Source organism: Corvus hawaiiensis, chromosome 32, assembly GCF_020740725.1.
Source record: "Corvus hawaiiensis isolate bCorHaw1 chromosome 32, bCorHaw1.pri.cur, whole genome shotgun sequence".
Taxonomy (NCBI): Eukaryota; Metazoa; Chordata; class Aves; order Passeriformes; family Corvidae; genus Corvus; species Corvus hawaiiensis.
The window spans coordinates 388,964-412,679 of NC_063244.1; the positions used below are offsets into that span (position 1 = coordinate 388,964).

The window sequence follows — 23,716 nt, forward strand, 5'->3', positions numbered from 1 at the left end:
CGCCTCCGGTACGGATTGACGGGCGAGTCCACCAATGGGAAGCGAAAGCGGGGAGGCCGCGGTGGCGCGCCGGCCAATCAGCGCGCGGCGGGCGGCGGCGCGGGGAAGATGGCGGCGGCGGCGGCGGGCGGGTGGGCGGCCGAGGCCCCCGAGGAGTTCGAGGACGCGCCCGACGTGGAGCCGCTGGAGCCGACGCTGGCGAACATCATCGAGCAGCGCAGCCTCAAGTGGATCTTCGTGGGCGGCAAGGGCGGCGTGGGCAAGACCACGTGCAGGTGCGGCGGGGACGGGATGGGGCCGGGGGGACCGGGATGGGACGGGAAGAACGGGACGTGGAGGGGTCGGGATGGGGTGGAGGGATCAGGATGGGGTGGAGGAATCGGGATGGAGTGGAGGATCAGGGGACCCCTGTGCTGGGGGGACACCGGAGCCGACACCTGGGTGGGGGGACACACAGACACCTGGGGAGGTGACACCTGGGGACGTGATACCTTTTCCCCCCCGAGGGGGGACACACACGCCTGAGGATGTCACTCGCTCACCCCTTGCCCCCCTTTGTCGTGGCGGGCTGGCACCAGCTCTGGGGGGAACCCAAACCACCCCACGTGGGGACCAGCGGGGGCCGATCCCGAGCCAGGACCTCCCCCCCAGAGCCCTCCAAGCCCCCCTGAGCCCCCCGTGCCCGCCGTCCCCAGCTGCAGCCTGGCCGTGCAGCTGTCCCGGGTGCGCGAGAGCGTCCTGATCATCTCCACCGACCCCGCTCACAACATCTCCGACGCCTTCGACCAGAAGTTCTCCAAGGTGCCCACCAAGGTCACGGGCTACGACAACCTGTTCGCCATGGTGCGTCCGGGGGGGTTCCGCGGGGGTCCCGAGCCCCTCGGGCCGCGCTGACCGCTCCCCGTCCCCGCAGGAGATCGACCCCAGCCTGGGCGTGGCAGAGCTGCCGGACGAGTTCTTCGAGGAGGACAACGTGCTGAGCATGGGCAAGAAGATGATGCAGGAGGCCATGAGCGCCTTCCCCGGCATCGACGAGGCCATGAGCTACGCCGAGGTCATGAGGTGGGCTGGGCTGGGGGCTGCAGGGGGGCCTGGCCTCGCTGGGGGTGGGGAGGGGGCTTTGGGGGGTGTCTCTGCCTCGCTGGGGGTGGGGAGGGGGCTCTGGGCGGGGGAAATCCCGGCCGTGCTGACCCCCCCGTGCCCCCAGGCTGGTGAAGGGGATGAATTTCTCGGTGGTGGTCTTCGACACGGCGCCCACCGGGCACACGCTGCGGCTACTCAACTTTCCCACCATCGTGGAGCGCGGGCTGGGGCGCCTGATGCAGATCAAGAACCAGATCAGCCCCTTCATCTCCCAGGTGGGGCCGGGGGGGAGGCCGGGCAGGGGTCTGCGGGTCACAGGGAGCTGTCACAGCCGTGTCCCCTCGGCAGATGTGCAACATGCTGGGGCTGGGGGACATGAACGCCGACCAGCTGGCGTCCAAGCTGGAGGAGACACTGCCCGTCATCCGCTCGGTCAGCGAGCAGTTCAAGGACCCGGTGAGGCCGGGGGCACTGGGAGGGACTGGGGAGGGAGCAGGGATGGGGAAGGGGCTGAGCCAGTCTGTGCACATTCCTGAGGGGAATAAAGCCCAGGGGATGGGCAGGGATGGGGGCAGGGACCCCTCAGGGCAGGGGTGGGGACAGGGACCCCTCAGGGCACAGACAGCAAAGATGGGGATAGGGATAAGGATCTCTGAGGGCCGGGATGGGGACAGGGACCTCCTGGGTGGATGGCGAGCGAGTTCCTGAGTGCTGGGCCAGCGTGTCCCCTGCCCCGCTGTTGCTGTGTCCTGCTGTCCCCGTGTCCTGCTGTCCCCTGCTGTCCCCGTGTCCCGCTGTCCCCGTCCCGCTGTCCCTGTGCCCTGCTGTCCCCTGCTGTCCCTATGTCCCGCTGTCCCCTGCTGTCCCCGTGTCCCCTGCTGTCCCTATGTCCCGCTGTCCCCTGCTGTCCCCGTGTCCCGCTGTCCCCATGTCCTGCCCGTGGTGTCAGCGTGTCCCCGATGTCCCTGCGTCCCCCGCAGCAGCCCGGCGTGTGCGTGGCCGGGTTCCTGCCCCGTGTCCCCACCGTCCCCGCTGTCCCCCCAGGAGCAGACCACGTTCATCTGCGTGTGCATCGCCGAGTTCCTGTCGCTGTACGAGACGGAGCGGCTGATCCAGGAGCTGGCCAAGTGCCGCATCGACACCCACAACATCGTGGTCAACCAGCTCGTGTTCCCCGACCCGCTGCGGCCCTGCCGCATGTGCGAGGCCCGCCACAAGATCCAGGCCAAGTACCTGGACCAGGTAACGCTCGGCTGGGGCACAGCACTGGGCCTGGGGGGCTCGAGTTGGGGTCTGGACAGCTGACCCTCACCTGGGGGTGTGGGATGGGATTTGGGGAGCCCAGGACGGGTTTAGGCCGAGTTGCTGGACAGCTGACCCTCACCTGGGGGGCCAGAGGGGGCCAAACACTGGGGTCAGGAGGGGGAAGGAGCTTCTAGGGGTGGGATTGGGGCTCTGGGACCCTCCCCAAAAGCTTTGGGGTGGGGCAGTTTGTGGGTCCAGGATTCTTCCAGGGTTGGAATTGGGACTGGGGACTCTTCCCAAAGCAACTGGGGGAGTCTGGGGGGGCCCAAAACCCAGACTGGGGAGAGAGAAGGAATTTGGCGAGGGGAGGGGAATTTGGTTCATTTTGGGGAATCTGGGACTGGGAGGGGGATTTTGGAGGAGGGCACTCCAAGGGGCGTGGGAGGATGCAGGGGGGGCCCTGAGGGGTTTTGGGGGTCCCACTGTGACCCCCGGGTCCCCTTGCAGATGGAGGATCTCTACGAGGATTTCCACATCGTGAAGCTGCCGCTGCTGCCCCACGAGGTGCGGGGGGGGGACAAGGTCAACACCTTCAGCTCCCTCCTGCTGGACCCCTACCAGCCCCCCAGCCCCAAATAGCCCCCTCCAAACCCCACCGGACCTAAACAACCCCCCCAGAGCCTGGGGGGTCCCTGCCAGCCCCAAATAGCCCCCCTCATTGCCGAGGAGGGGTGGGGGGGGCACAGCCCCTATTTATCCCCCCCAGGAGGGACGGGGGAGCGGTTCCCCCTCCCTTCCCCCCCCCCCGGGGGCTGCGCGCCCCCCCCCCGCTGTCACCCCAGTTTTTGGGGCGGGGGAGGCGGAGGTGGGACCCCTCCCGGGGGGGAGGGCGTGTAAATAAATTTGAGAAGCAAAAGGGCGTTTTTGGGGTTTTTTTTTTTTTTGTGGGGGAGGGGGCACGGATGGATTTGGGGGGGGGCAGGTGGAATTGGGGGGGTCCGGATGGATTTTTGGGGCAGTGACGTCAGCGCCGCTGGCCCCAAGCCCGGGGGACGTGGGGAACCCTCATTAGCACCGGATTAAGGGTGGGGGGTGCCGGGGGGTGGGTCCTGGGGAGGATTTTAGGGTCCCGGGGGGGGGTTATCGGGGTCCCGGGGGGGTGGAGACGGGGTTCAGCGGCGTTTTGGGGGGTCCCCGTGGCCGCCACCCCTCCTCCGTTTCCCCACCCGCGCCGTCCCCGCGCCCCGCTGGGATCTGTCCCCCGCGGCCCCGGCGCTGGCCCGAGGCCACCGCGATGGAGCCAGAGCCGCGGGGGGGGCGCGGGCGGGGCCCCCCGGCCCCAAAACACCGCCCCCGGCCCCAAAACACCGCCCCCGGCCCCAAAACAAGCCCCCCGGCGCCAATCTCCCCCATGCCCCGGGCGGGGGGCTCGAGACCGGCCGGACCGGCGCGGTCACTCCCGGGGAGCTGCAGCAGGACCCCCCCCCCGCCTGTCACCCCCCCTCCCTCCCCCGTGTCCCCTCGAGGACCCGCGTGTCACCCCCCGCGGGCTGGCCCGCCCCCGCCGCGATTTAAGGGCCGGGCCGGGGCGGTGGCCGCAGACCCCGCACCGGCGGTGGCCGCTCGCCCGCAGGTGAGGGGGGGGACAAGGGGAGGGGACAGCGCCTGGCCCGGGGGGTGGCGGTGCCACGGCGCGAGTCCCCAGCGGTGGGGGGAGGTCCCTGGGGGTTGATTTGGTGTCCCCCCCGCAGGATTTCGGTGTCCCCAACACCCCCGGGTGCCTCCCTGCGATGTCCCTTGGGGTCGCATTCCTGGGGTGGAGCGTCCGCGGGGGTCCCCAGGTGTCCTCCTTTGGGGTCAGTGTGCCCGGGGTGTCCCCAGGGGGTGTCCCCAGGTGTCCTCCTTTGGGGTCAGTGTCCCCGGGGTGTCCCCAGGGGGTGTCCCCAGGTGTCCTCCTTTGGGGGTCAGTGTCCCCAGGGTGCTGGGGGGGATCCCCTGGGTGTCCCCACGGTGTCCCCTGAGTCCCCATCGTCCCCACAGAGCCTTTTTCCGTCTCCCCCGGAGCCGGGGCTGTCCGCAGGTGTCCTCCCGGTGTCCCGCAGGTGTCCCCGCGGTGTCGCGGCTGTCGCCATGACGGTGACCTACACGTCGCGCGTGGCCACGGCGCGGTTCGGGGGCTTCTCGCAGCTGCTGCTGCTGTGGCGGGGGAGCATCTACAAACTCCTGTACCGAGAGCTGCTGCTCTTCCTCGCCGCCTACCTGGGGCTCAGCCTGGCCTACCGGTGCGGGGACACGGAGGGGACATGGGGGGACACGGAGGGGACATGGGGGGACCCGGGGGGACACGGGGGCACATGGATGGTACATGGTAGGGACACGGGGGTGACACCGGGGGGGTCCCTGAGCCATCGGGGGCCAGGGCCGATGGCAGAGCCAGTGTCCCCTTGCGGGGCTGGTGGCAGGGCCAGTGTCCCCTGGCAGGGCCAGTGACAGGGCCAGTGTCCCCTGGCAGGTTCCTGCTGTCGGAGGCGCAGCGGCGCCTCTTCGAGAAGCTGGTGCTGTACTGTGACAAATCAGCCAACCTCATCCCTGTGTCCTTCGTGCTTGGTGAGACCCCCGAAACCCCCCCGGACCCCCAGCACTCCCCAGTGTCCCCACAGAGCCACCAACCTCATCCCCGTGTCCTTTGTGCTCGGCGAGACCCGCCTGAATCACCCCGGGACTCCAAGAGCGGCCCCCAGCACCCCCCGGGACCCCCAGGCTCCCCCCATGACCTCCCACTCCCCCCCAGCGCCCCCTCCCAGTGCACCCAGTGCCCCCAGTATCCCCGTCTGCAGGGTTCTACGTGGCGCTGGTGCTGGAGCGCTGGTGGGGGCAGTTCCGGACGGTGCCGGCGCCAGACGGGCTGATGGTGGCCGTGGCTGGCAGCGTCCACGGCGCGGACGCCCGGGGCCGGCTGCTGCGCCGGACGCTGCTGCGCTACGGCAGCCTGGCCGCGCTGCTGGTGCTGCGGGCGGTCAGCACCCCCGTGTACAAGCGCTTCCCCACCACTGACCACCTGGTGCAGGCCGGTGAGTGACCGCTGGCGTCACCAGGATGCCACTGGGGTGGGGCACTGGGAGGGTTGGGGCGGCCACGGTGGCCTTGGCACCTTGCCCACCGCTGACCACGCGGTGCAGGCCAGTGAGTGACCAGTGATGTCACCAGGATGTCGCTGCGATGTCACCTAAGGGAGTGACGTCAGCACGGGGGTGACATCACAGCGGTGATGTCATCGCTGGGGGTGTGACATCATCACAAGGATGTCACAGGCTCAGGCATCACCTTCCCCCGACCGCTGTGACATCAGCGGGGCCACCTGATGTCACCGGGCACCACGGGGGTGGTGTTGAGGGGCTGCTGGGTGACGTCACGGGGCGGGGGGTGACGTCATGGCTTTGGGGGTGAAATCAGGGGGGTCCCAATGGAGGGGTGATGTCACTGTTTCAGGGGTGTCATTGTGGGCTTGGGGGGACACCCTGGGTCCGGGGTTACACCCGGGGTCCGGGGGTGACGCCGGGGGGTCCCTGCAGGGTTCCTGACGCGCGAGGAGCGGCGCAGGCTCGAGGGGCTGCGCTCGCCCTACAACAAGTTCTGGGTGCCCTGCGCGTGGTTCGGGGCGCTGGCGGGGCAGGCGCGGCGCGAGGGGCGCGTCAGGGACGACTGTGCCCTCAAACTGCTCATGGAGGTACCCCCGGCACCCCCGAAACCCCCCCGGCAGCGCCCCCGACACTGCTGAGGCCCCCTAAACCCCCCAAGTGCCCCTAAACACCCCTGAGCCTCCCCACTTTTCCCCCAGATCCCCCTGAGTCCTCCCAACCCTCCCACCACTCCCCAGGACCCCCTGAGAACCCCCCAAACCCCTCGGACCAATCTCGGGACCCTCATGACCCCCCCAACCTTCCAGCGCCCCCCCCAGACCCCCGACAACTCCCGGGGACCCCCCTGATGCCCCCGACGCGCCCTGAGACCCCTTGAGCTGCCCCCAGCCCCCACTGAGCATTCCCAAACCTCCTGACACTTTCTGGGGACCCCCTTTGACGTCCCCCCGGTGCCCCCCCCCCCCCCAGGAGCTGAACCGGTTCCGGGCTCACTGCAGCCTCCTGTTCCACTACGACTGGATCAGCGTCCCGCTGGTTTACACCCAGGTGGGCACTGGGAGCACTGGGAGCACTGGGAGGCTCTGGGAGGGCTGGGATGGGGGGCAGGGGACACTGGGCAGGGCTGGGGGGACACGGGGGGGCTGCAAGGGACACAGGGTGACACAGGCGGGGGCGTGAGGGTGGGAGGGGACACGGGGGGGACAGGAGGGGACAGGACAGAGGGGCGCGGGGGGGACACGGAAGGTCCCCAGCGCCGCCGGTGTCCCCGCAGGTGGTGACCATCGCCGTGTACACCTTCTTCCTCACCTGCCTGATCGGGCGGCAGTTCCTGGACCCCGCCCAGGGCTACGCGGGACACGAGCTGGACCTGGGGGTCCCCGTGTTCACCCTGCTGCAGTTCTTCTTCTACGTGGGGTGGCTCAAGGTGGGCGGGGAGGCGCAGAAACGGGGGGCTCGGGGACACCGGGGGGGCTCGGGGACACCTGCGAGCGCTGGCGACACGGTGGCCCCGCCGCAGGTGGCCGAGCAGCTCATTAACCCCTTCGGGGAGGACGACGACGACTTCGAGACCAACACCCTGATCGACCGCAACTTCCAGGTGGGGGCGGGGAGAGGGGTGACCGCTTGTCCGGGGGTGTGGCCGGCTGACCGGAGGGTGGCCGGGTGACCAGGCGGGTGGCCGGCCGCAGGTGTCGATGCTGGCGGTGGATGAGCTGTACGGGGAGGTGCCGGCGCTGGAGCGGGATCGTTACTGGGACGCCGCCAGTCCCCAGGCGCCCTACACGGCGGCGGCCGCGCCCCCGCGCCACCCCACCTTCCAGGGGTCCGCCTTCGACGTGACGTGAGTGGCGCCCCAAATTCCCCCCATCCTCCGGGAGCCTCCCAAAATCCCGGGATCCCCTCGAACGCCCACTCTGGGATCCCCCCAGCGCGGGAGCTGAACATCCTGGGAACTCCCAAACCCCAGGAAACCCGAAGCCCCCAGGAATCCCCCACCCTGGGACCCCCCCAGACCTTCTGAGTCTCCCCCCGGGTGACCCCAAAATTGGGAATTGGGGAGGTTGGGGCAAGCCCGGGTGTCTGGGGGGTTTCTGGGGTTCCCTGGGGAGGGCTTTTAGGGGATTTTTGGGGTGACCCCGCCCCCCCCCCGCAGCCTGGCCAAGGAGGAGATGCAGTTCCAGCCGCTGGAGGACATCGGGGACCCCCTGGGGGCCCCCCCGGACCCCGCCCCGCGGGCCCCCCCCGGCCCCCGCCGCCTGTCCCTGCTGCGCCGCAAGAGCAGCTCCGAGGGGGGGGGGCGGCCCCGAGCCCCCCCCGGGGGACGGGGACCCCCAGGACCGGTGGCTGCTGCACCCCAGCGCCGAGCACGCGGTTTAACGGGGGGACCCCAAAACCTGCGGCCGAACCCCGTCCGAGCCCCGCCAATAAAGACCCAGAGGATTTGCCGGGAAATGATTGAATTGTGGAGGCGGGACCCAAATTCGGGCCGCGGGCTCCTGGACGGGAACGGGAACGAGGGATTGGATTTAGCATGGGAAGGAAATCCCAGAAACCTCCGGAATTCCACCTCCAAATTCCCACATCCAAAATCCCACCTCCGGAATTCCACCTCCAAAGATCCTACCTCCAAATTCCCACATCCAAAATCCCACCTCCAGAATTCCACATCCAAATTTCCACATCCAAATTTCCAGCCCCGAAATCCCACCTCCAGAATTTCACATCCAAATTTCCAGCCCCAGAATCCCACCTCCAGAATTCCACATCCAAACTTGCGCATCCAGAATTCCACCTCCGAAACTCCCGCCCGTGGCTCTGCGATGTCACCGCTCGCGCCCACCCTCCGGGTTGTTTTTTTTTATTTTTTGGGGAACAAACGCCCCCCGGAATTATCCCGCCGACTTCAGGAACCCTCCGAGCAAAACTCCGAGCCACAACCAAGCTTTTATGGGTTCGACGAGCCGGGAGCGGGAGGGGGGTCACAGCCGCCCCTTTTCACCGCAGCCCCGAGCCCCACCGGCCGGGGCTCCCTCCCGCCGCTCACCCCACCCCATCCCCGCCGATCTCCGCCTCGCTCAGCACCACGGGCCGCAGCCGCTCCCGGTGGAGCCGCTCGTTGCGCTCCGAGCGCAGGTCGCGGGGGTCGAGGCGGCGCAGCGGCTCCGGGAGGTGTCGGAATTCCTCCTCGTTGACATCGCAGTCGCGCAGCGCCCGCTCCAGCAGCCACCAGCGCCCCAGGAACCCCACGTCCAGCAGCAGCGCCCCGAAATCGCGGGGCCGCGGCCGCAGGTGCGGGCACAGCGCCGAGTAGAGCGCGGGGTCGCTGCCGTGCGGCGACGCCCCGGCCACGGCCACCAGCCCCAGGCTGCGGACGCGGATCCGGCCGCGCTCCCGCAGCCGCAGCAGCCGCAGGACGTGGCGCTCGGCGCGGGGGCTGCGGGAGCCCGGCGGGAGCTGCCCCAGCGTCGCCCCCGCCGCCACCGCCGCGCTTTCCAGCGACTCCAGGTCCGGCACGGAGCTGGCCAAGGCGGCCGAGACGCCCAGGACGCCCAGGGCAGCCGCAGTGGCCGCGGGACGGCGCCGGGCTCCGGCCGCGGCTTCGCGGAGAGAGGTGGAATAATCCTGGAGCAGCGCCCGGCACCAGCGGCCTGCGGGAATTGGGGAGGGGGGTCAGCGCCGGGGGGAGACCCCCGGGAAAGGGGAACGTCCCCCTTGGGGTGTGCGGGATCCACAGGAAAGGCACGGTTTGGGCTGGGCTGGGACACAGCGGGAGAGAGGGAGGGGCTGGGGAGACCCCCGAGACCCCCTTTTGGTAGACGCCCCAAATGAGAGGTTTTGGGGACCCCCTCGGGTCGTAGGTCACCCCAACCCCCCCCCCCCCAAAACCCCTCTAAGGGTCCAGGGACACCCCCAGACCCCTCTTTTGGTAGGAGTTGGGACCCCCCCGGGAAAACCCCAACCGGAGTCCCCCGGACCCGCCCCCCGCGAGGGCCCGGTCCCTCTCCCCCGAGGTTCCCGTCGCCCTGAGCCCCTCCGGGACCCCCCTCACCGAGGCGGGTGTCCCCCAGACGCCCCCAGAGTCCGCGGCTCCCCCCGCCCGCCGCCGCCGCCGCCGCCGCCGCCGCCGCCATCACCGGAGGCAGCTCCGCGCCGGGACCCAGCGGAGCGGGGGAACCAAAGCGGCGGGGCTGCGGGGCGGGCGGGACGCGGACGGGGTCACGCAGGACGGGCGGAACCATCGCGGCGCGCGGGGGAGCGTGGCTGCGCATGCGCGGAGCGGCCCCGCCCGGTTCAAACGCAGCGCGCGGAACGGAGCCCCGGGACAAAGAGAGGAAAAAATGGTAAAGGGGGAAAAAATGAGCCCGGGAACGGGGAGGGAGGTGCCCCCCGGTAATGGGGAGGGGGGGATTAACACGGTCCCGGAGTCCAGGGGTCCCCGTGTCACGCAGAGCCACCCCCACCCCCTCAGGCCGCTGAGCCCCCCCAAACCGAGGCCTTTCCCCACCCAAACCTCGGGGCTGCCCCTCGCCCCCTCCCCCGGTACTTCGGGGACCCCCCCCTAGTCCAGGTGCTCCCCTTTCCCTGTCACCCCCTCGTCCCATTTCCCCCCCATTCCCCAGCGCCGCACCCACCTCTCCTCCCGTTATCCCGTCTCCTTACGGGAACATCCTTTAAAGGCCCGTTTCGATTTTACAGCACCGAATCCCGGTGCCCTCATCCCCCGTTTTTTCCCCATTCCGCGTCTCCCCCGTCCCCAGGGCACCGCGGACGCCGCCCCGCTGGAGGAGCTGGAGGAGCTGAGCCAGGAGCTGCTGCGGGAGCTGAGCTCGGGCTGCACCGAGGAGCTGCTGCGCCGCGGCCTCGAGCGCCGGGAGCACCTGGAAACACGGCTGCTGGAGACACAGGGCAAGGCCCGGGACATCGCCAAGGGTGGGTGACCCCAAAACGTCCCCATTGCACCCCAAAACACCCCCCAGTGACACCCGAACACCCCCCAGTGACACCTGAACACCCACCAGTGACACCTGAACACCCACCAGCAACACCAAACACCCCCCAGTGACACCTGAACACCCCCCAGTGACCCCTGAACACCCACCAGCAACACCAAACACCCCCCAGTGACACCCGATCCCCTCCCCACTGCACATCTTCACTGCCCCCCAAACCCCTCGCTGCCCCCCCGTCCCAGGTGACCCCCCCCAGCTGACCCTCGCTGCCCCCCAGATCTGGCCGAGGCCGAGGCCAAGGTGTTCCAGCGCCTCCAGGACGTCCAGGCCGATGTCCAGCGGCTCCGGGGCCGCAGCCAGGAGCTGGACACGGAGCTGGAGCGGGCGCGGGGGACGCTGAGCAGCGCCAAGGACAAAACCCAATATCCTGAGGGGGTCCTGGGGCGGCGGGGCGTGGGGATCCCTCGGGATTTGATGTCTCTGGGGGAGGATTTGGGGTCCTGGGGGGCTTTTTGGGTGCGGTGTTTCCCTTGACCCACCGCACGGCGCTGCGCCTGGCGCTGGAGGAGCTGCAGGAGCAGCTGAGGCAGCTGGAGCAGCACAAGGAGGACAAGGAGGACCCCAGCCTTCCTCCCGACGCGTGAGTGGGGACGGGGACCCCCAGACCCACCCCCTGGGACCCCTGAAACCCCTGCTGAGACCCCAAATGCCTCCCCCGACCCTAGGTACGTGGCGCAGGTGTACTACGAGATCAGCAGGATCGACTGGGATTGCAGCGCGGGGCCGGGGCGGATCAGGGGCAGTGAGTGACCCCTAAAACACCCCCAAAACACCCCTGGGACCCCCTCCCAGCCTGTGACCCCCTGGGTTTTGCCTCCCACAGTTCACTACGGCCCCGACATCGCCGTGCCCCTGGACATGGACGAGGAGCAGCACTCGGGGACCTTCATCAGCGATTACCTGTGGGGCCTCGTGCCCACCGAGTGGAGACCCCGGAGACCCCCGGTGCTCCCCAGGGAGCCCCTGTCACCCTGAAACCCCCCCACCAATCCTGGCAGAGCCCCGGAGAGCCTCCCTCCCCATTAAATCACAAATCGCTTTATTCTCGCTCCAACGGCAGCTGGGAATCACCAGAACGGCCCCAAAACCTGGGCCGAAGGTGGGGGAATCGGGGAGGGCACCGCAGCAAAAGTCCTGTGAGGTTTTGGGGGGGGTCTCGGTGACATCTGCACCCCTCGTGCCCCTCAATCCGCCGCCGGTGGGGGATGGATTTGGGGGGGTTGGGCAAACTCCAGAATTCCGGGCGTGGGGCTGCACCCAGAGCCCCCCCGGCCCCCCCGGCGGCGCCGGGGTCAGCAGGGCCCGCCTGGGGGGGGCTCCTCGGGGGGCGGCTCCTCGGGGGGGGGCTCGGGGTGACAGGGCTCCATGGTGACGGCCACCCCCAGCCCGCTGCGCCCTGAGGGCATCGGGGTCACCTCGGTCCAGGCATCGGCCTCGGGGTCGTAGCACTCCACCGACTCCAGGAACGAGTGGCCATCGTAGCCCCCTGCCAGCGGGGAACCGGGTCAGGCTGGACCCCCCCAGAAAGCCCCAGAGACCCCTCAGACTTCCAGAAACCCCCCCCAAGTCCCAAAGACCCCAAGGAGCAGCAGGAACCCCAGACAGACCCCAAGACCCTTCCCGGAGTCCCAGAGAGACCCCAGGAGTCCCCTAAAAAACCCCCAGGACCCCTCAGCGCCCCCCCAGCCCCCTGCCCGTACCCAGGACGTAGATCCTGCCCCGGAAGGCCGTGACCCCCAGGGCGCTCCGGCGGTGTCCCATGGGAGCCACGAAGCTCCAGGTCTCGGTGTCCACCTCGAAGCGCTCGGCGCTGCTGAGCTGCTGCGTCCCGTCGTAGCCCCCCATGGCATAGAGGCAGTTCCCGAGGGCGCAGACCCCTGGGAGGGAGCGACGGGGGGGCTCAGAGACCCCCAAAAACCGACAGAGCACCCTTGGAAACCCCCAGAAAGTCCCAAAAATAACCCAAAACCAGAGAGGCACCCCCAAAACCCTGCCCTGACACAGAGAGTGCCTGAGGGCGCAGACCCCTGGGGGGGAATATGGGGGTCAGACAGCCCCAAACCCCACTGGGACCCCTCCAGAACCTCCCGAACTCCCCCCAAAATCCTCCAGATCTCCCCCAAACCCCTCTAAATCCCCCCAGCCCCACCTGGCCGGTGACCACAGCAGGGACGGCGTTCCAGGAGGACCTCTGCAGGTGGGTCCAGCCCCCCCCCCCCCAAAAACCCCTCTGAGACCCCTCTAAGCCCCTCCGGCACCCCCTGACCGCCCCCAGCCCCACCTGCGCCGCTGCGGACGGTGGCCATGGGGGGGATGGGCTGCCAGCTGTCCCTCTCGGGGTGGTACCGCTCGGCCGAGCGCAGCCGGGCGCTGCCGTCGAAGCCCCCGACGGCGTAAAGGAGCCGGTTCAGCACCGCCACCCCCACCCCGATGCGCCGCGTCCCCATCGGCGCCACCAGCGCCCACTCGTCCCGCTCGGGCTCGTACCTGGGGGGCACAACGGGGTCAGACCCCCAGGGACCCCCAAAAGGAACACAAACCCCTCTGTCAGACCCCCACGGACCCCCAAAGGGGTTCAGCCCCCCTCCCCCCCGTTGGATCCACCATGTGGCTCCTCCCCAGACCCATTTACACCCCCAGCCCCACATTTACCCCCCAGCCCCTTTTTACACCCCCCGCCCCCCATTCCCGCCCCACCCCCGCGCCCCCCCCCCCCCCCCCACGCCCCTCACCCACCTCTCCACCGAGCAGTGGTGGGTGCAGCCGTGGGACCCCCCCACGGCGTAGATGAGGCCGTCGATGACGCCCACCCCGATGCGGTTGCGGGGGACGCTCATGGGGGCGCAGGGCGACCACCGCCCGCTGACGGGGTTGTAGCAGTCCACGGCCGCCGAGTCCGTGTTGCCCTCGGGCGAGTTGTTCCTGCCCCCCACGGCGTAGAACAGCCCCCCCACGGCGCAGCCCCCCAGCCCCGAGCGCGGCGTCTCCAGCGCCGCCAGCCGCACCCAGGAGCCCTCCACGGGGTCGAACGCCTCCAGCGTGCTCAGCGAGCGCCGCAGGTACCCCCCGGCCGCGTAGATCAGCTGCCGCACCTTGGGGGTCCTGCCGGGGGGGTCCCGCGAGGGCTTGTGCAGGGCCAGGTCGCGGAAGACGCGGGCCAGGTAGCGCAGGGCGTCGCGGCCGAGGTCGTGGCGGCGGCGGAGCTGCGCCCGCAGGAAGCGCGGGGTGAGCGCGTGGCAGCGCACGGCGCGCAGCAGCGCCGGCAGGAACGGCGCCCGCGCCCCCCGGTCCTGCTGCACCCAGGCCACGCACGCCTGGAACACCTCGGACTCGCAGCGCACGTTCAGCTCGTCCCGGCTGACCAGCGTGGCCAGCTGGCAGTGGGACAGCGACAGGAACTCCTCCTGCTTGGAGACCTGCGGGGAAAAGGGGGGAAAAGCTGAGGGAAACTCCGGCAAACAGCTAAAAACCGACGCCCCGAGGACAGGAACTCCTCCTGCACGGAGCTCACAGCTCGAGGCCGCTCAGGTGCTCGCCGTTGGTCCCCAGATTCCTGGCGAGCCCCCCGGTCCCCCTCCTCACCTCAGCGAAGTTCATGTAGATGTACTCGCGGGCCTTCTGCTGCAGCTCCAGGCAGCCCAGGCGCTCGGCCAGCGCGGCGATGCCGATGGCGTTGCTGGGGTGCAGCTGCCCGCCCAGGAAGGCGCAGCACGCCCTGACCACGGCGTCCACCTGGTACATGAGGGCCCCGTGCAGCAGCGGCAGCACGCAGCGCTCGCCCACGGCCACGGCCGCCGTGTAGGCGAACTCCACCAGGCGCTCCATGGCCCGCGGGTGGACGCCCTCGATGGGCACCTCGGCCAGGCCTCGCTCGCGCAGCCCGGCCGTGAACATGGCGCGGAACACGGGGCTGGCGGCCGCCAGCACCACGCGGTGCGCCCGCAGCTCGGTGGCCGGCACGTCCCGCCGGTGCCGCACGCGCAGGGTCACGTCGCACAGGTGGCCCTCGAGGCGCAGCTCGTTCATGGCGGCCAGCGCAGCCCCCGGGTGCTCGGACAGCGTGTACCGGGACGGACCCGCCGAGGACGGGGACGGCGTCACCTCGGCCGGACACTCCGGGGGCGGCGGGGACGGGCAGGACATGGTGGGAGAGCAGCCGGGACCCCCCGGGTTGGGGGGGGTTATGGGGTGATGGAGAGGCTGTGGGGGGAGAAAATAGGGTTAGAACGGGGGAAACTGAGGCAGGGAAGGTCGGGTGGGGGTCAGGATCTCCCGAGAATGGGGTTGGGGAGGTTAGGGAGGGAGAAAAATAGGGTTAGAGGGGGGGAAACTGAGGCACGGAGGGTGGGGAGGGGGCACAGCCCCGCCCCCCCGCATCATAGGGACCCTTTGGGGAGGGGTCCGGGCGTCTTTTGGGGGATGGGGGGTCCGGAAAGACAGAAAAAGGGGCTTGAGGAGGGGCATCAAGGAGGAAAGTGAGGCCCGGGGGGATCCCCAGTGTCCCCCCAATTCCCCAACTGGGGTGTCCCGCGCGTATTTTGGGGTGTCCGAGGGTGGATTTTGGGGGTCCCGAGCAGCATTTTTGGGCTATTTTGGGGGATCTCACGCCCCACGCAGCGGCCCCGCTGCCGGTGCTGTCGCGGGGGGGTATTTTGGGGGGTCCCGGGCTTTGTTTTGGGCGTATTTGGGGGTCTCACCGCCTCGTACCGATCCCGGGGTGTCCTGGGGATATTTTAGGGGGCTCGGGGGCGTTGTTTTGGGGGTCCCGGGCGTATTTTGGGGCTATTTCGGGGGCATTTTGGGGATCTCACCGGTCCGTGCCGGTACCGGGGTGTCGCGGGGGGTATTTTGGGGGTCCCGGGGGGTGTTTTGGGGATATTTTGGGGGTCTCACCGGTCCATGCCGCGGCCCCGGGGCCGGGGGGGCGGGGGTGGGGCCGTGACTAAGCAGCGCGCGGAGCCCCCGCCGCGATAAGAGCCCGGACACGCCCTGTGACGTCAGGGACACGCCCACGGCCACGCCCCTCGCCTCAATAAGAGTCCCGGGGGTGGTGGTGGCACCGGGGGTGGCCCTGGAGGGGTCCCCGTGACCCCGCAGTGTCCCTGAGACCCCCCCCGCCCCCGCTGTCACTCACCGTGACTCCCGATGTGGCCCCAAAATGCCCCTACAACCCCCCCCAGTGCCACCCGGGGCGTTCCTGCGACCCCAAAATATCCCTGAGACCCCCCCCAGTGTCACCTGGGATGTCCCCGGGACCCCCAAAGTGACCCCGAAATGTCTCCGGGGCCTCCCCCGGCCCCCGGGGTCCCCGCGCCAGGCCCCGCCCCCTCGCCCTGGCCACGCCCCCACCGGGCTCGCGCTGCTTGGCCCCGCCCACTCGCCCTGGCCACGCCCCCTTTTCCCGCCCCCGCCGGGGCCCCGCCCCCCCGCGCGCGCCGCCGCCGCCATGAGCGGGGGGGGCGAGGGACCGGGACCCCCCCCGGGACCGGCACCGGGATCGGCACCGGGACCGGCACCGGGACCCCCCCCCGGGGCCGAGCGGGGCGGGCAGCGCGTGCGGGGTCGCGTCCTCGCGGCCTGGAACAGCGTCAAATACGGTGGGAACGGGACACCGGGAGCGGCAGGGCACCGGGACACCGGCAGAGGGACACCGGGACACCGGGATGCGGGAAGGGGGCGGCACCGGGACACCGGGACACCGGCAAAGGGACACCGGGATACGGGAACGGGACACCGGGATAGGGGAAGGGGGCGGCACCGGGACACCGGGCGGGGGACGGAGTCCGGGGGTCCTCGGGTCGGTGGGATGCCGGTTCCCGGGACCGCGGGGATGGGGCGGGGGTGTCCCGGGGATTTGGGGGTGCCGAGATTTGGGGTCCCCTGTGACCCCCCTTTGCCCCCCCAGGCTGGACGCTGCGGCCGCGGCCCCACTTCAGCCCGCGGGACCCCCTGTACCTGCTGGGCAGGGTCTACGCGCCGGGGAACGGGGGTGAGCGGGACCCCCGGGGGGCTGCGGGGGCTCGGGGGGGCTCGGGGGGGCTCGGGGGTCTCCCACTCCCTTTTTATCCCGCACCGAGCGTCAGGCGCGGTCCCAGTGGGATTTCTGCTCTGGATTCCCGGCCCCCCCCGGGGGATTTGAGGGGATTTGAGGGGGTCTGAGGGTGGTCTCGGGGGTCTCCCACACCCTCTTTTCCCTCCCCCCAGAGGAGCTGGCGCGGTTCCGGCGGGATTTCTGCTCCCGCCTGTGGTTCACGTACCGCAGCGGCTTCCCCGCGCTGCCCGGGACCCCCCGGACCACGGACTGCGGCTGGGGCTGCACCCTGCGCAGCGCCCAGATGCTGCTGGGCCAGGGGCTCGTGCTGCACCTGCTGGGCCGGGGTAAGGGACCCCCGAACCCGGGGAGAAACCCCCAAACCCGAGGGAGACCCCAAAACCTCCATGGGACCCCAAAACCTTGAGGGGACTCCTCGAGCCCTCCCCCCCCCCCCCAGTGTCCCCCACTCCCTTCCAGACTGGACGTGGCCGGAGGCGCTGCTGGAACTGGAACCGGGGGGGACCCGGAGGAGCCGTGACCCCCCAGGCCGGACACGGGACCCCTCGGGACGGACACGGCCTCCCCGGGATGGCCCCAGGGTTCCCTGGGATGGACATGGATCCCCCAGGCCGGACACCGGATCCCCTGGGTGGACACGGGACCCCCCTGGGATGTACCCAGGACCCCCCAGGACGGATGCGACCCCCCCAGAATGGACAGGGACCGCCTGGGGTGGATACGGGACGCCCCAGGATGGACACGGAGTCCCTCGGGGGGACACGGGACCCCTCGGGACAGGCACGGGACCCCCCGGAGAAGCTCCGGGACCCCCCTGGACGGACACGGCCCCCCCCGGGATCCCCCCGAGCCCCCCGAGACGCGGAGCAGCGGCACCGCGCCATCGTATCCTGGTTCTCCGACCACCCCCGCGCCCCGTTCGGGATCCACCGGCTCGTGGAGCTGGGCCGGGAGTTCGGGAAGAGCGCCGGGGACTGGTTCGGCCCCGCCATCGCCGCGCACCTGCTGCGGTGAGCGGGGCCGGGGGGGCTCGGGGGGACCCCCGTGGGGGTGGGGGGGACACGCCGGGACCCCCCCCGGACCCACCGTTCCCGTCCCGCTCAGGGGGGCCGTGGAATCCTGCACGGAGACCCCCGGGCTCGCCGTCTACGTGGCCCAGGACTGCACCGGTACGGGGGGACCCCTCCCCGAATTGGGGGTGTCGGAGGGGATTGAGGGGGTTTTCAGGGGGGTTTAGGGTGTTCCTGTGGGGTTGGGGGTGTTCCAGGGGGCTTGGGGTGGCCGGGAATGAGCAGCCCCCCCCCCCCCTTTTTTTGTAGTTTACAAGGGGGACGTGGCTAGGTTGGTGCGGGGCGACCCCGAGGGGGGAACAGCGGGACCGGGAGCGCCGGGACACGGGACACCGGGAGCACCGGGAGCCTCGGGACACGGGACACCGGGATCAGGAACGCCGGGACAGGGGACACCGGGAGCACCGGGAGCCTCGGGGCACGGGACACCGGGATCAGGAACGCCGGGAGCGCCGGGGCAGCGCCGCGGCCTCGTCCTGCTGGTACCGGCGCGGTTGGGGGGCGAGAGCCTGAACCCCGTGTACGTGGAGTGTGTCAAGGTGGGTCTGGGGGCGACCGGGGGCGACCCCGGTGTCGGGGAGTCAATCCCGGCGCCATTCCCGGTGCCACCGCGTGTCCCCCTCCGCGTCCCCGCAGGAGCTGCTCCAGCTCCGCTCCTGCCTCGGCATCATCGGCGGAAAACCGCGGCACTCGCTCTTCTTCCTCGGCTTCCAAGGTGCCGATCCCGCGGGAGGGGGGGGGTCCCGGGGGGGGTCCCCGGGGGTCCCGGGGGTGCCCAACCCCTCCGTGCCCCCGCCCAGGCGATTCCCTGCTCTACCTGGACCCGCACCTCTGCCAGGCCAGCGTGGACACGGCCCGGGAGAAATTCCCGCTCCAGGTGGGTGCACCCCAAAAAGGGGCTCTGGGGGGGCCGGGGGGGGGCTCAGTGATTTGTGACGCCCCCAAAAAAAACCCTTTTGCTGCCTCCCCAAGTCTTTCCACTGCTGTTTTCCGCGGAAAATGCCCTTCGGGAAGATGGATCCCAGCTGCACCTTCGGCTTCTATGCCGGCGGGACGGAGCTGGAGCAGCTCTGGGGGGACCTGGCCCGGGTGAGTCCCTTGGGGGGGGGAGGGGTTGGGGTGTCCCCCCCCTTTTCCCGGTGCTGACCCCCCCTTTTCCAGGTGCTGGCCCCCCCCTCGGCTCCGGAGCGTTATCCCATCTTCACGCTGGCCGAGGGTCACGCTCAGGACCAGGCCCTGGACACCCCCCCGGGGCCGCCCCCTTCCCTGCCCCGCCAGGGGAAACGCCCCAAAAAACCCAATTCCGACGAGTTCGTTTTCCTCTGAGCCCCCCCGGACCCCCCGAACACTGGATCGGCCCCGGGAGCTGCAGCCGCGGCTCGGGGGGGCCGCGGGCACCTCCCCCCCTCAAACTGGGGCTGCTTTGGGTCACTACTGCCCCTCCTCCACCCCGGGACCCCCCAGCTCTGGGGACTCCTCACACTCCAATTTGGGGACCCCCCCAAATTCCCGGGGTCCCCCGAATTCACTGTCAGAGGCTGCTCAGGGTGGGGGGGGGTTATTTATTGCTCCACTCAGGACCCCCCCGGCCACGCCCCCCCCCCAAATAAAGAGAACTTGAATCGAGCTCAGCGTCCCCGTGGTTTCCCAGAAGGTTCTACTGCTTTTCCAGGAAGGTCCCATTGTTTTCCCGGGGTTTCTGGCGTTTTTCCAGAACTTCCGGAGTTTTTTGAGGCGGTTCCGGTGTTTTTCCGAGGGTTTCAGGTGTTTTTTTGGGGACTTGGGGCGTTTTTCCTGCGTTTCTGTTTTTTCCCATTGACGGCTGCCATTTTCCCGCTGCTCCTGGAAGTTTTCCCGCTGCTCCCAGAGTTTTTCCCGGGTTTCTCTGGGGGCTCCCCAGCTTTCTCCCCCCGCTCCTTTCCCCGCTGCCGCTGGAGCTGCCGGAACCGGAGCCTGCGGGGGTTGAGGCCGAAGGCTTCCAGCCTCTTCCCACTGAACTCCCGGCCCCCTAAGCGCACGGCCGCGCCCAGGGGGGCCCCCCCCCGGCGCCGGGGAGCCCCGGGATTTTGGGGGGCCGCAGGGGGCTCCCCTTTTCCCGCCTCCTCCTGACGCTTCCTCTTCTCCCGGCGTTTCTTCCCAAATTTCGGCTTCGCCGGCGCTGCCTCCGGCTCCTCAGGGCTGTGGGGGGGGGTGTGATGGTGAGGGGGGGGGGTCGGGGGAGGTGTGAACACCCCAAAAACCTTCCCGAGACCCCCTCAAACCCGCCCACTCCCCCCATACTCAGCCACGAGGGATCTCAGGATCTGGTGCTTCCTCCCGAGGTTCTGCGCCCGCCGGCTGTAATTGGCCTGGTCCTGCCGCTCCTCCTGCTCCGAGCTGGGGGTGGGGGGGGGGGGGGTCCGTGAGCCCCTCCCCCAATCCCGGGGGGCAGCCAGGACCCCCCCGAGCCCCCCCGGGCCCCCCCTCACCGGTACATGCAGGTCTTGCGCAGGGAGCACCAGCGGTTCAGCTCTTTGTCATCGGCTGCCAGGATCTGGGGGGAAAGGGGGGGGGAAAGGTTTTGGGGGTCCCAGCGCCCCCGGGGGGGTCCGGGGGGTCCCGGGGGGTTTTACCTCGTCCGTGGTGAGGCCGAAGTCGCAGGGCAGGACCCGGCGGTACTTGAAGCGACAGGGGAGGTCCCCAACCATGTCCTCGAAGTCGAGGGCGTAGAACTCGTCCAGGTACTGCTCGAAGGGGCCGGAGGCTGCAGGATGGGGGGATGGGGAGCTCTGGGGGGGTTCGGGGGGACTCAGGGGTTTGGGGGTCATGGGGATTGGGGAGGAGATCAGGATTTTGGGGGGGTATCAGGGACCTGGGGGTGTTGTCCCAAGGATTTGGGGTGGGATCGGGATTTTGGGGGTTCTCAGGAATTTGGGGTCCCGTCGCTCACCGGGGTCGAACGGGGGCTTCTCCCGCTCCAGGGCCTCCCGGAACTTTGTTTTCCGCCGCTTCTTCCCAAAGGACACCTCGGGGGGGGCCCGGGCTGGGGGGGCCACGGGGTCCAGGGGGGCCTCGGGGACGTAATCCGCGTCCATCTGGGGGGGGGGCGGTCAGTGGGGAGGGGACTGCACCCCCCGATCTGGGACCCCCATTCCTGTGCCGAGTTCTGCCCGGCCTCAGCTCCGGTGGGGGTCTCATTCCAAGGGGGGGGTCTCCTCCTCATCGCCCTCACCACAAAGTCGGGGTCCTCGCAGTGCGGCTCTGCCTGGGGCTCCCCCTCTTCCCGCCCCGTCCAGGCGTCCCAGTTCCACTCATCTGCAGGATGGGAGACACGGTGACACCAGGAGAAGGGGGGGGACAGACTGGGGCCCCCCCGGGACCCCCCACTCACCATCCAGCCCCTCCTCCTCCTCAAACTGCGGCTTCTCCTCCTCGCCCCGGCCGTAGTATTCCTCCCCGAACCATTCCTGCCGGGACAAAAGGGGGATCAGCGGGAGCTGGGGGGCACGGGGGGGTCGGGATTGGGACACCCACGGCCATGAGGCGGTCGTGGCGGGCGGGGTCGAAATCCTCCTGGAGCAGGGAGTCGGTGAGGCCGAAGGCGTCGGAGCCGGAGGCGTCGCGGATGCGGGCGATGCGGGCGGCCAGCTCCTGCCGTTTCAGGTTCTTCAGCTGCTTCAGCTCCTCCCGGCGCCGCGCCCGATCCTGGGGGGGGGAAAAAAGGGGTGAGGTGGGTGCGGGGGGCCGCCCAGGATCCCCTAAAACCCCCCCAGGATCCTCCTCACCTTCTTCTTCCTCTCGCGGATCTGCTCCCGCTTCTCCTTGCGCCGCTCGTCCCGGCGCCGCACCGAGGTGGGGATGTGGCGTGGGAACGTCTGGATCTGGGGTGGGGGCGAAGAATGGGTCAGGGACCCCCAGAACTGCCCCCAAAATCAGCCCCCCCAACCCCCAAACTGGGAATGGGGTGTGGGAACATCTGGATATGGGGGGAGAAAGGGTCAGGGATCCCCAAACTCCACCCCAAACTCCTCCCTGTGAATCCTCTCCCTACCCCATGAACGTTTTGCCCCCTCCCCCGTTTTTGTCTCCCACCCCCAATTCTTGCCCTCCACCCCCCAATTTCCCTCCCCTCCCCCGTTTTTCCCACCTGAGCCGCTCCCGGCTCCTCGAAGCGGAAATTGTGCCGGCGCTCGAATTCCTGCTGCCGCTGCAGGAACTGCTCTCCCTCGTCTGAGGAGTCGTCCAGGGAGGGGAGGGATGCCCTGGGGGGGCCGGGGGGGTTACAGGGGCTCTGGGGGGGGGTCCAGGTGTAACGGGGAGGGGTCTGGGGTCCCGCTCACCCCTCGTCCCCCTCCTCCTCCTCCTCCTCGCGGAAGCCGCTGCCCAGGAGATAATCCCGCAGGAATCGCTCGCCCGGCTCCAGCGCCGGGTCCGACCAGAACTTCTGCAGGGGCTCCTGGGGGGTGCGGGGGGGGGCTCAGAGCCGGGGGTCACCCCCCGGGACCCCCCCCACAGCGCCCAGCCCCTCACCAGGTCCTGCAGCGGCTCCGGGGGGGCCTCGGCCTGGCCCCGCAGCCAGCGCAGGTACTGCTCCTCCTCCCGCTCCTGGGGGGAAATGGCGTCAGTGGGGGACCCCCAAAACCCTCCCCAGGACCCCAAAACCCTCCCCGGGGTCCCCCAGCTCCCTCCTCACCTTCTCCTCCTGGGATCGGACTCGTGGCCGGAGCAGGGCCCCTCCCTCCTCCTCCTCCTCCTCCTCCTCGCTGTCGGCCACGAAGGCTCGGAAACTGCGGGGGGAGGTCCGGCGTCACCCCAAGGACCCCCAAAATCCCACAGCCCCCCCAGGACCCCCCAAACCCCGCGGGCCCCCCCTCACCTCTCCTTCAGCGCCCGCTGCTCTTCCGCGTAACTCTGGGAGGCTTCGACCTGGGGGGAAGGGATTTGGGGGGTCATGGGGGGGTCACAGGGGTTTGGGGGGGTCATGGGGGGTCACAGGGGTTTGGGGGGGGTCAGAGGGGTCCCACCTCCCCCCCACCCTCACCTTCCTCCGCTTGGCTGCCGCCTCTTCATCCTCCTCATCCTCCTCGTCCACGTATTTGCTGTGGGGAGGGGAAGGTCAGGGCGCCCCGGGGGGGCTCAGAAACCCCCAAAACCCCCTAAACTCCCCTCCCCGAACGCCCCCTCCTCACCCTTCCTTCTCCAGCACCACCTTCCTCTCGTAATCCTTCAGGAACATCGGCTTGGCTGGGCGCTCTTCCTCCTCCTCCTCCTCACCATCCTCCTCCTCCTCGGATTCTGGTGAGGGACGGGATGAGTTTTGGGCCCCTCCCCCCCCCCCGGGTTTTGGGGACCCCCGTGATTCAGAGCGGCCCCCCCGGTACCTTCCCGGGTGTAGAACGTGGTGTCCGCCCGGTAAATCCGGGGGTCCCGCGTCTTCAGCAGCGCCAGGGTCCGGTAGAACTCCCGCTCCTCCCGGGGGTCCAGGGCCTGGGGGGGGCTAGAGATCAGGGGGGTCCGGGAGGGCTGAGGGACCCCGGGACCCCCCGGGACCCCCAACTCACCACGTCGTCCCCGCTGGACTCGGAGCTGTCGCTGTCGCTGTCGCCGCTGTCCCCATAGCGGTCCCGCACTGCCGGGGGCACCGGGATCCCTCAGCACCGGGGGAGTCAGCGGCACTCCCGGCCCGGAGCCGGCTCCCCCCGATCCCGGTCCCGTTCCCCCCGTTCCGGTGTCTCACGGCGCTGCAGCTCCTCCCGCCGCCGGTCCCGCCCGATCCCTCCCGTTTCCCCCCGCTCCCGGGCCCGTTCCCGGTGTCTCACGGCGCTGCAGCTCCTCCCGCCGCCGGTACCGCCCGATCCCTCCCGTTTCCCCCCGCTCCCGGGCCCGTTCCCGGTGTCTCACGGCGCTGCAGCTCCTCCCGCCGCCGGTACCGCCCGTAGCGCTCCGCGAACGCCGCGTTCACGCGGAGCTTGGGCTCCGCCATGGCCGCCCACGTGACCGCCCGGCACTTCCGCCGCCACGTGACAAAGAGCGCCCCGCCCCTTCTCCCTCTTAAAAGGGCAACGGCGACCAAGGGAGCAGGTGGGACCCACCGCGTCGCTCTGCGCCCCCAAACCGATTCCCCCCCACATCGCC

The 23,716-nt window shown here is 69.9% G+C and overlaps 7 protein-coding genes across 11 annotated transcripts; 4 read left to right on the top strand and 3 right to left on the bottom strand.

The window, feature by feature from the left end:
- Positions 1-99: 99 nt before the first annotated feature.
- Positions 100-2,990, top strand: GET3 (guided entry of tail-anchored proteins factor 3, ATPase). The gene is made up of 7 exons (XM_048289902.1): positions 100-275; positions 696-843; positions 914-1,062; positions 1,208-1,358; positions 1,432-1,539; positions 2,128-2,325; positions 2,836-2,990. Exons 1-7 carry the CDS (start codon positions 109-111, stop codon positions 2,965-2,967), a joined length of 1,053 nt encoding a protein of 350 aa, XP_048145859.1. The 5' UTR covers positions 100-108; the 3' UTR covers positions 2,968-2,990.
- A 953-nt stretch (positions 2,991-3,943) lies between these two features.
- Positions 3,944-7,972, top strand: BEST2 (bestrophin 2; the record flags this gene model as incomplete). The annotated part of the gene is made up of 10 exons (XM_048289798.1): positions 3,944-3,961; positions 4,409-4,610; positions 4,841-4,935; positions 5,166-5,399; positions 5,901-6,055; positions 6,438-6,515; positions 6,742-6,894; positions 6,988-7,068; positions 7,160-7,311; positions 7,624-7,972. Coding segments are annotated over exons 2-10 (1,449 nt in total), but the record flags the coding sequence as incomplete, so codon positions are not given.
- Positions 7,973-8,395: 423 nt separating this feature from the next.
- TIMM29 (translocase of inner mitochondrial membrane 29) lies at positions 8,396-9,739 on the bottom strand. Its single transcript, XM_048289917.1, has 2 exons — positions 9,520-9,739; positions 8,396-9,118 (listed from the first exon to the last, which is right to left on the bottom strand). The coding sequence occupies exons 1-2, from the start codon at positions 9,737-9,739 to the stop codon at positions 8,511-8,513; spliced, it is 828 nt and encodes a 275-aa protein (XP_048145874.1). The 3' UTR covers positions 8,396-8,510.
- Positions 9,729-11,522, top strand: SPC24 (SPC24 component of NDC80 kinetochore complex). Its single transcript, XM_048289918.1, has 6 exons — positions 9,729-9,811; positions 10,229-10,400; positions 10,698-10,842; positions 10,965-11,060; positions 11,146-11,222; positions 11,304-11,522. The coding sequence occupies exons 1-6, from the start codon at positions 9,809-9,811 to the stop codon at positions 11,453-11,455; spliced, it is 645 nt and encodes a 214-aa protein (XP_048145875.1). The 5' UTR covers positions 9,729-9,808; the 3' UTR covers positions 11,456-11,522.
- On the bottom strand, positions 11,503-15,610 carry KEAP1 (kelch like ECH associated protein 1). Its single transcript, XM_048289915.1, has 6 exons — positions 15,374-15,610; positions 14,063-14,680; positions 13,217-13,896; positions 12,762-12,967; positions 12,181-12,357; positions 11,503-11,966 (listed from the first exon to the last, which is right to left on the bottom strand). Exons 2-6 carry the CDS (start codon positions 14,621-14,623, stop codon positions 11,773-11,775), a joined length of 1,818 nt encoding a protein of 605 aa, XP_048145872.1. The 5' UTR covers positions 14,624-14,680; positions 15,374-15,610; the 3' UTR covers positions 11,503-11,772.
- A 286-nt stretch (positions 15,611-15,896) lies between these two features.
- ATG4D (autophagy related 4D cysteine peptidase) lies at positions 15,897-19,228 on the top strand. Of its 5 annotated transcripts, none has more exons than XM_048289913.1 (11): positions 15,897-16,077; positions 16,386-16,469; positions 16,685-16,858; positions 16,972-17,542; positions 17,637-17,701; positions 17,852-17,977; positions 18,041-18,141; positions 18,239-18,317; positions 18,403-18,479; positions 18,575-18,691; positions 18,764-19,228. In XM_048289913.1, the coding sequence occupies exons 1-11, from the start codon at positions 15,927-15,929 to the stop codon at positions 18,926-18,928; spliced, it is 1,710 nt and encodes a 569-aa protein (XP_048145870.1). In that variant the 5' UTR covers positions 15,897-15,926; the 3' UTR covers positions 18,929-19,228. The 5 variants fall into 5 exon arrangements, with proteins under 5 accessions (XP_048145870.1, XP_048145868.1, XP_048145871.1 ...); XM_048289911.1 differs by having other exon boundaries at positions 16,972-17,068; positions 17,099-17,542; positions 17,852-18,141; XM_048289914.1 differs by having other exon boundaries at positions 16,992-17,068; positions 17,099-17,542; positions 17,874-18,141.
- Positions 19,229-19,357: 129 nt separating this feature from the next.
- KRI1 (KRI1 homolog) lies at positions 19,358-23,593 on the bottom strand. Its single transcript, XM_048289905.1, has 19 exons — positions 23,483-23,593; positions 23,143-23,210; positions 22,963-23,068; positions 22,771-22,876; positions 22,623-22,680; positions 22,458-22,507; positions 22,275-22,368; positions 22,112-22,186; positions 21,922-22,037; positions 21,729-21,843; positions 21,367-21,462; positions 21,116-21,286; positions 20,973-21,048; positions 20,814-20,896; positions 20,532-20,676; positions 20,215-20,345; positions 20,071-20,135; positions 19,883-19,978; positions 19,358-19,780 (listed from the first exon to the last, which is right to left on the bottom strand). Exons 1-19 carry the CDS (start codon positions 23,562-23,564, stop codon positions 19,363-19,365), a joined length of 2,151 nt encoding a protein of 716 aa, XP_048145862.1. The 5' UTR covers positions 23,565-23,593; the 3' UTR covers positions 19,358-19,362.
- Positions 23,594-23,716: the final 123 nt, after the last annotated feature.

What these genes read in the sequence shown, in the direction of transcription:
- TIMM29 (XM_048289917.1), bottom strand. Translation starts at nt 9,739, where the DNA reads ATGCGCAGCCACGCTCCCCCGCGCGCCGCGATGGTTCCGCCCGTCCTG. An exon ending in TCTGGGGGACACCCGCCTCG is followed by an intron (nt 9,119 to 9,519) that starts GTGAGGGGGGTC and finishes CAATTCCCGCAG; the next exon opens with GCCGCTGGTGCCGGGCGCTG.
- GET3 (XM_048289902.1), top strand. Translation starts at nt 109, where the DNA reads ATGGCGGCGGCGGCGGCGGGCGGGTGGGCGGCCGAGGCCCCCGAGGAG. An exon ending in TCAGCCCCTTCATCTCCCAG is followed by an intron (nt 1,359 to 1,431) that starts GTGGGGCCGGGG and finishes TCCCCTCGGCAG; the next exon opens with ATGTGCAACATGCTGGGGCT. An exon ending in GCGAGCAGTTCAAGGACCCG is followed by an intron (nt 1,540 to 2,127) that starts GTGAGGCCGGGG and finishes CTGTCCCCCCAG; the next exon opens with GAGCAGACCACGTTCATCTG.
- KRI1 (XM_048289905.1), bottom strand. Translation starts at nt 23,564, where the DNA reads ATGGCGGAGCCCAAGCTCCGCGTGAACGCGGCGTTCGCGGAGCGCTAC. An exon ending in AGGAGCCGGGAGCGGCTCAG is followed by an intron (nt 21,463 to 21,728) that starts GTGGGAAAAACG and finishes CCCCCACCCCAG; the next exon opens with ATCCAGACGTTCCCACGCCA. An exon ending in GCGAGGACCCCGACTTTGTG is followed by an intron (nt 20,677 to 20,813) that starts GTGAGGGCGATG and finishes CCCCCCCCCCAG; the next exon opens with ATGGACGCGGATTACGTCCC.
- KEAP1 (XM_048289915.1), bottom strand. Translation starts at nt 14,623, where the DNA reads ATGTCCTGCCCGTCCCCGCCGCCCCCGGAGTGTCCGGCCGAGGTGACG. An exon ending in TCTACATGAACTTCGCTGAG is followed by an intron (nt 13,897 to 14,062) that starts GTGAGGAGGGGG and finishes TTTTCCCCGCAG; the next exon opens with GTCTCCAAGCAGGAGGAGTT. An exon ending in CACCACTGCTCGGTGGAGAG is followed by an intron (nt 12,968 to 13,216) that starts GTGGGTGAGGGG and finishes TGTGCCCCCCAG; the next exon opens with GTACGAGCCCGAGCGGGACG.
- ATG4D (XM_048289910.1), top strand. Translation starts at nt 15,927, where the DNA reads ATGAGCGGGGGGGGCGAGGGACCGGGACCCCCCCCGGGACCGGCACCG. An exon ending in GCTGCACCTGCTGGGCCGGG is followed by an intron (nt 16,859 to 16,971) that starts GTAAGGGACCCC and finishes CCCCCCCCCCAG; the next exon opens with TGTCCCCCACTCCCTTCCAG. An exon ending in CTTCTTCCTCGGCTTCCAAG is followed by an intron (nt 18,318 to 18,402) that starts GTGCCGATCCCG and finishes GCCCCCGCCCAG; the next exon opens with GCGATTCCCTGCTCTACCTG.
- SPC24 (XM_048289918.1), top strand. An exon ending in GGCCCGGGACATCGCCAAGG is followed by an intron (nt 10,401 to 10,697) that starts GTGGGTGACCCC and finishes GCTGCCCCCCAG; the next exon opens with ATCTGGCCGAGGCCGAGGCC. An exon ending in CCCAGCCTTCCTCCCGACGC is followed by an intron (nt 11,061 to 11,145) that starts GTGAGTGGGGAC and finishes CCCCGACCCTAG; the next exon opens with GTACGTGGCGCAGGTGTACT.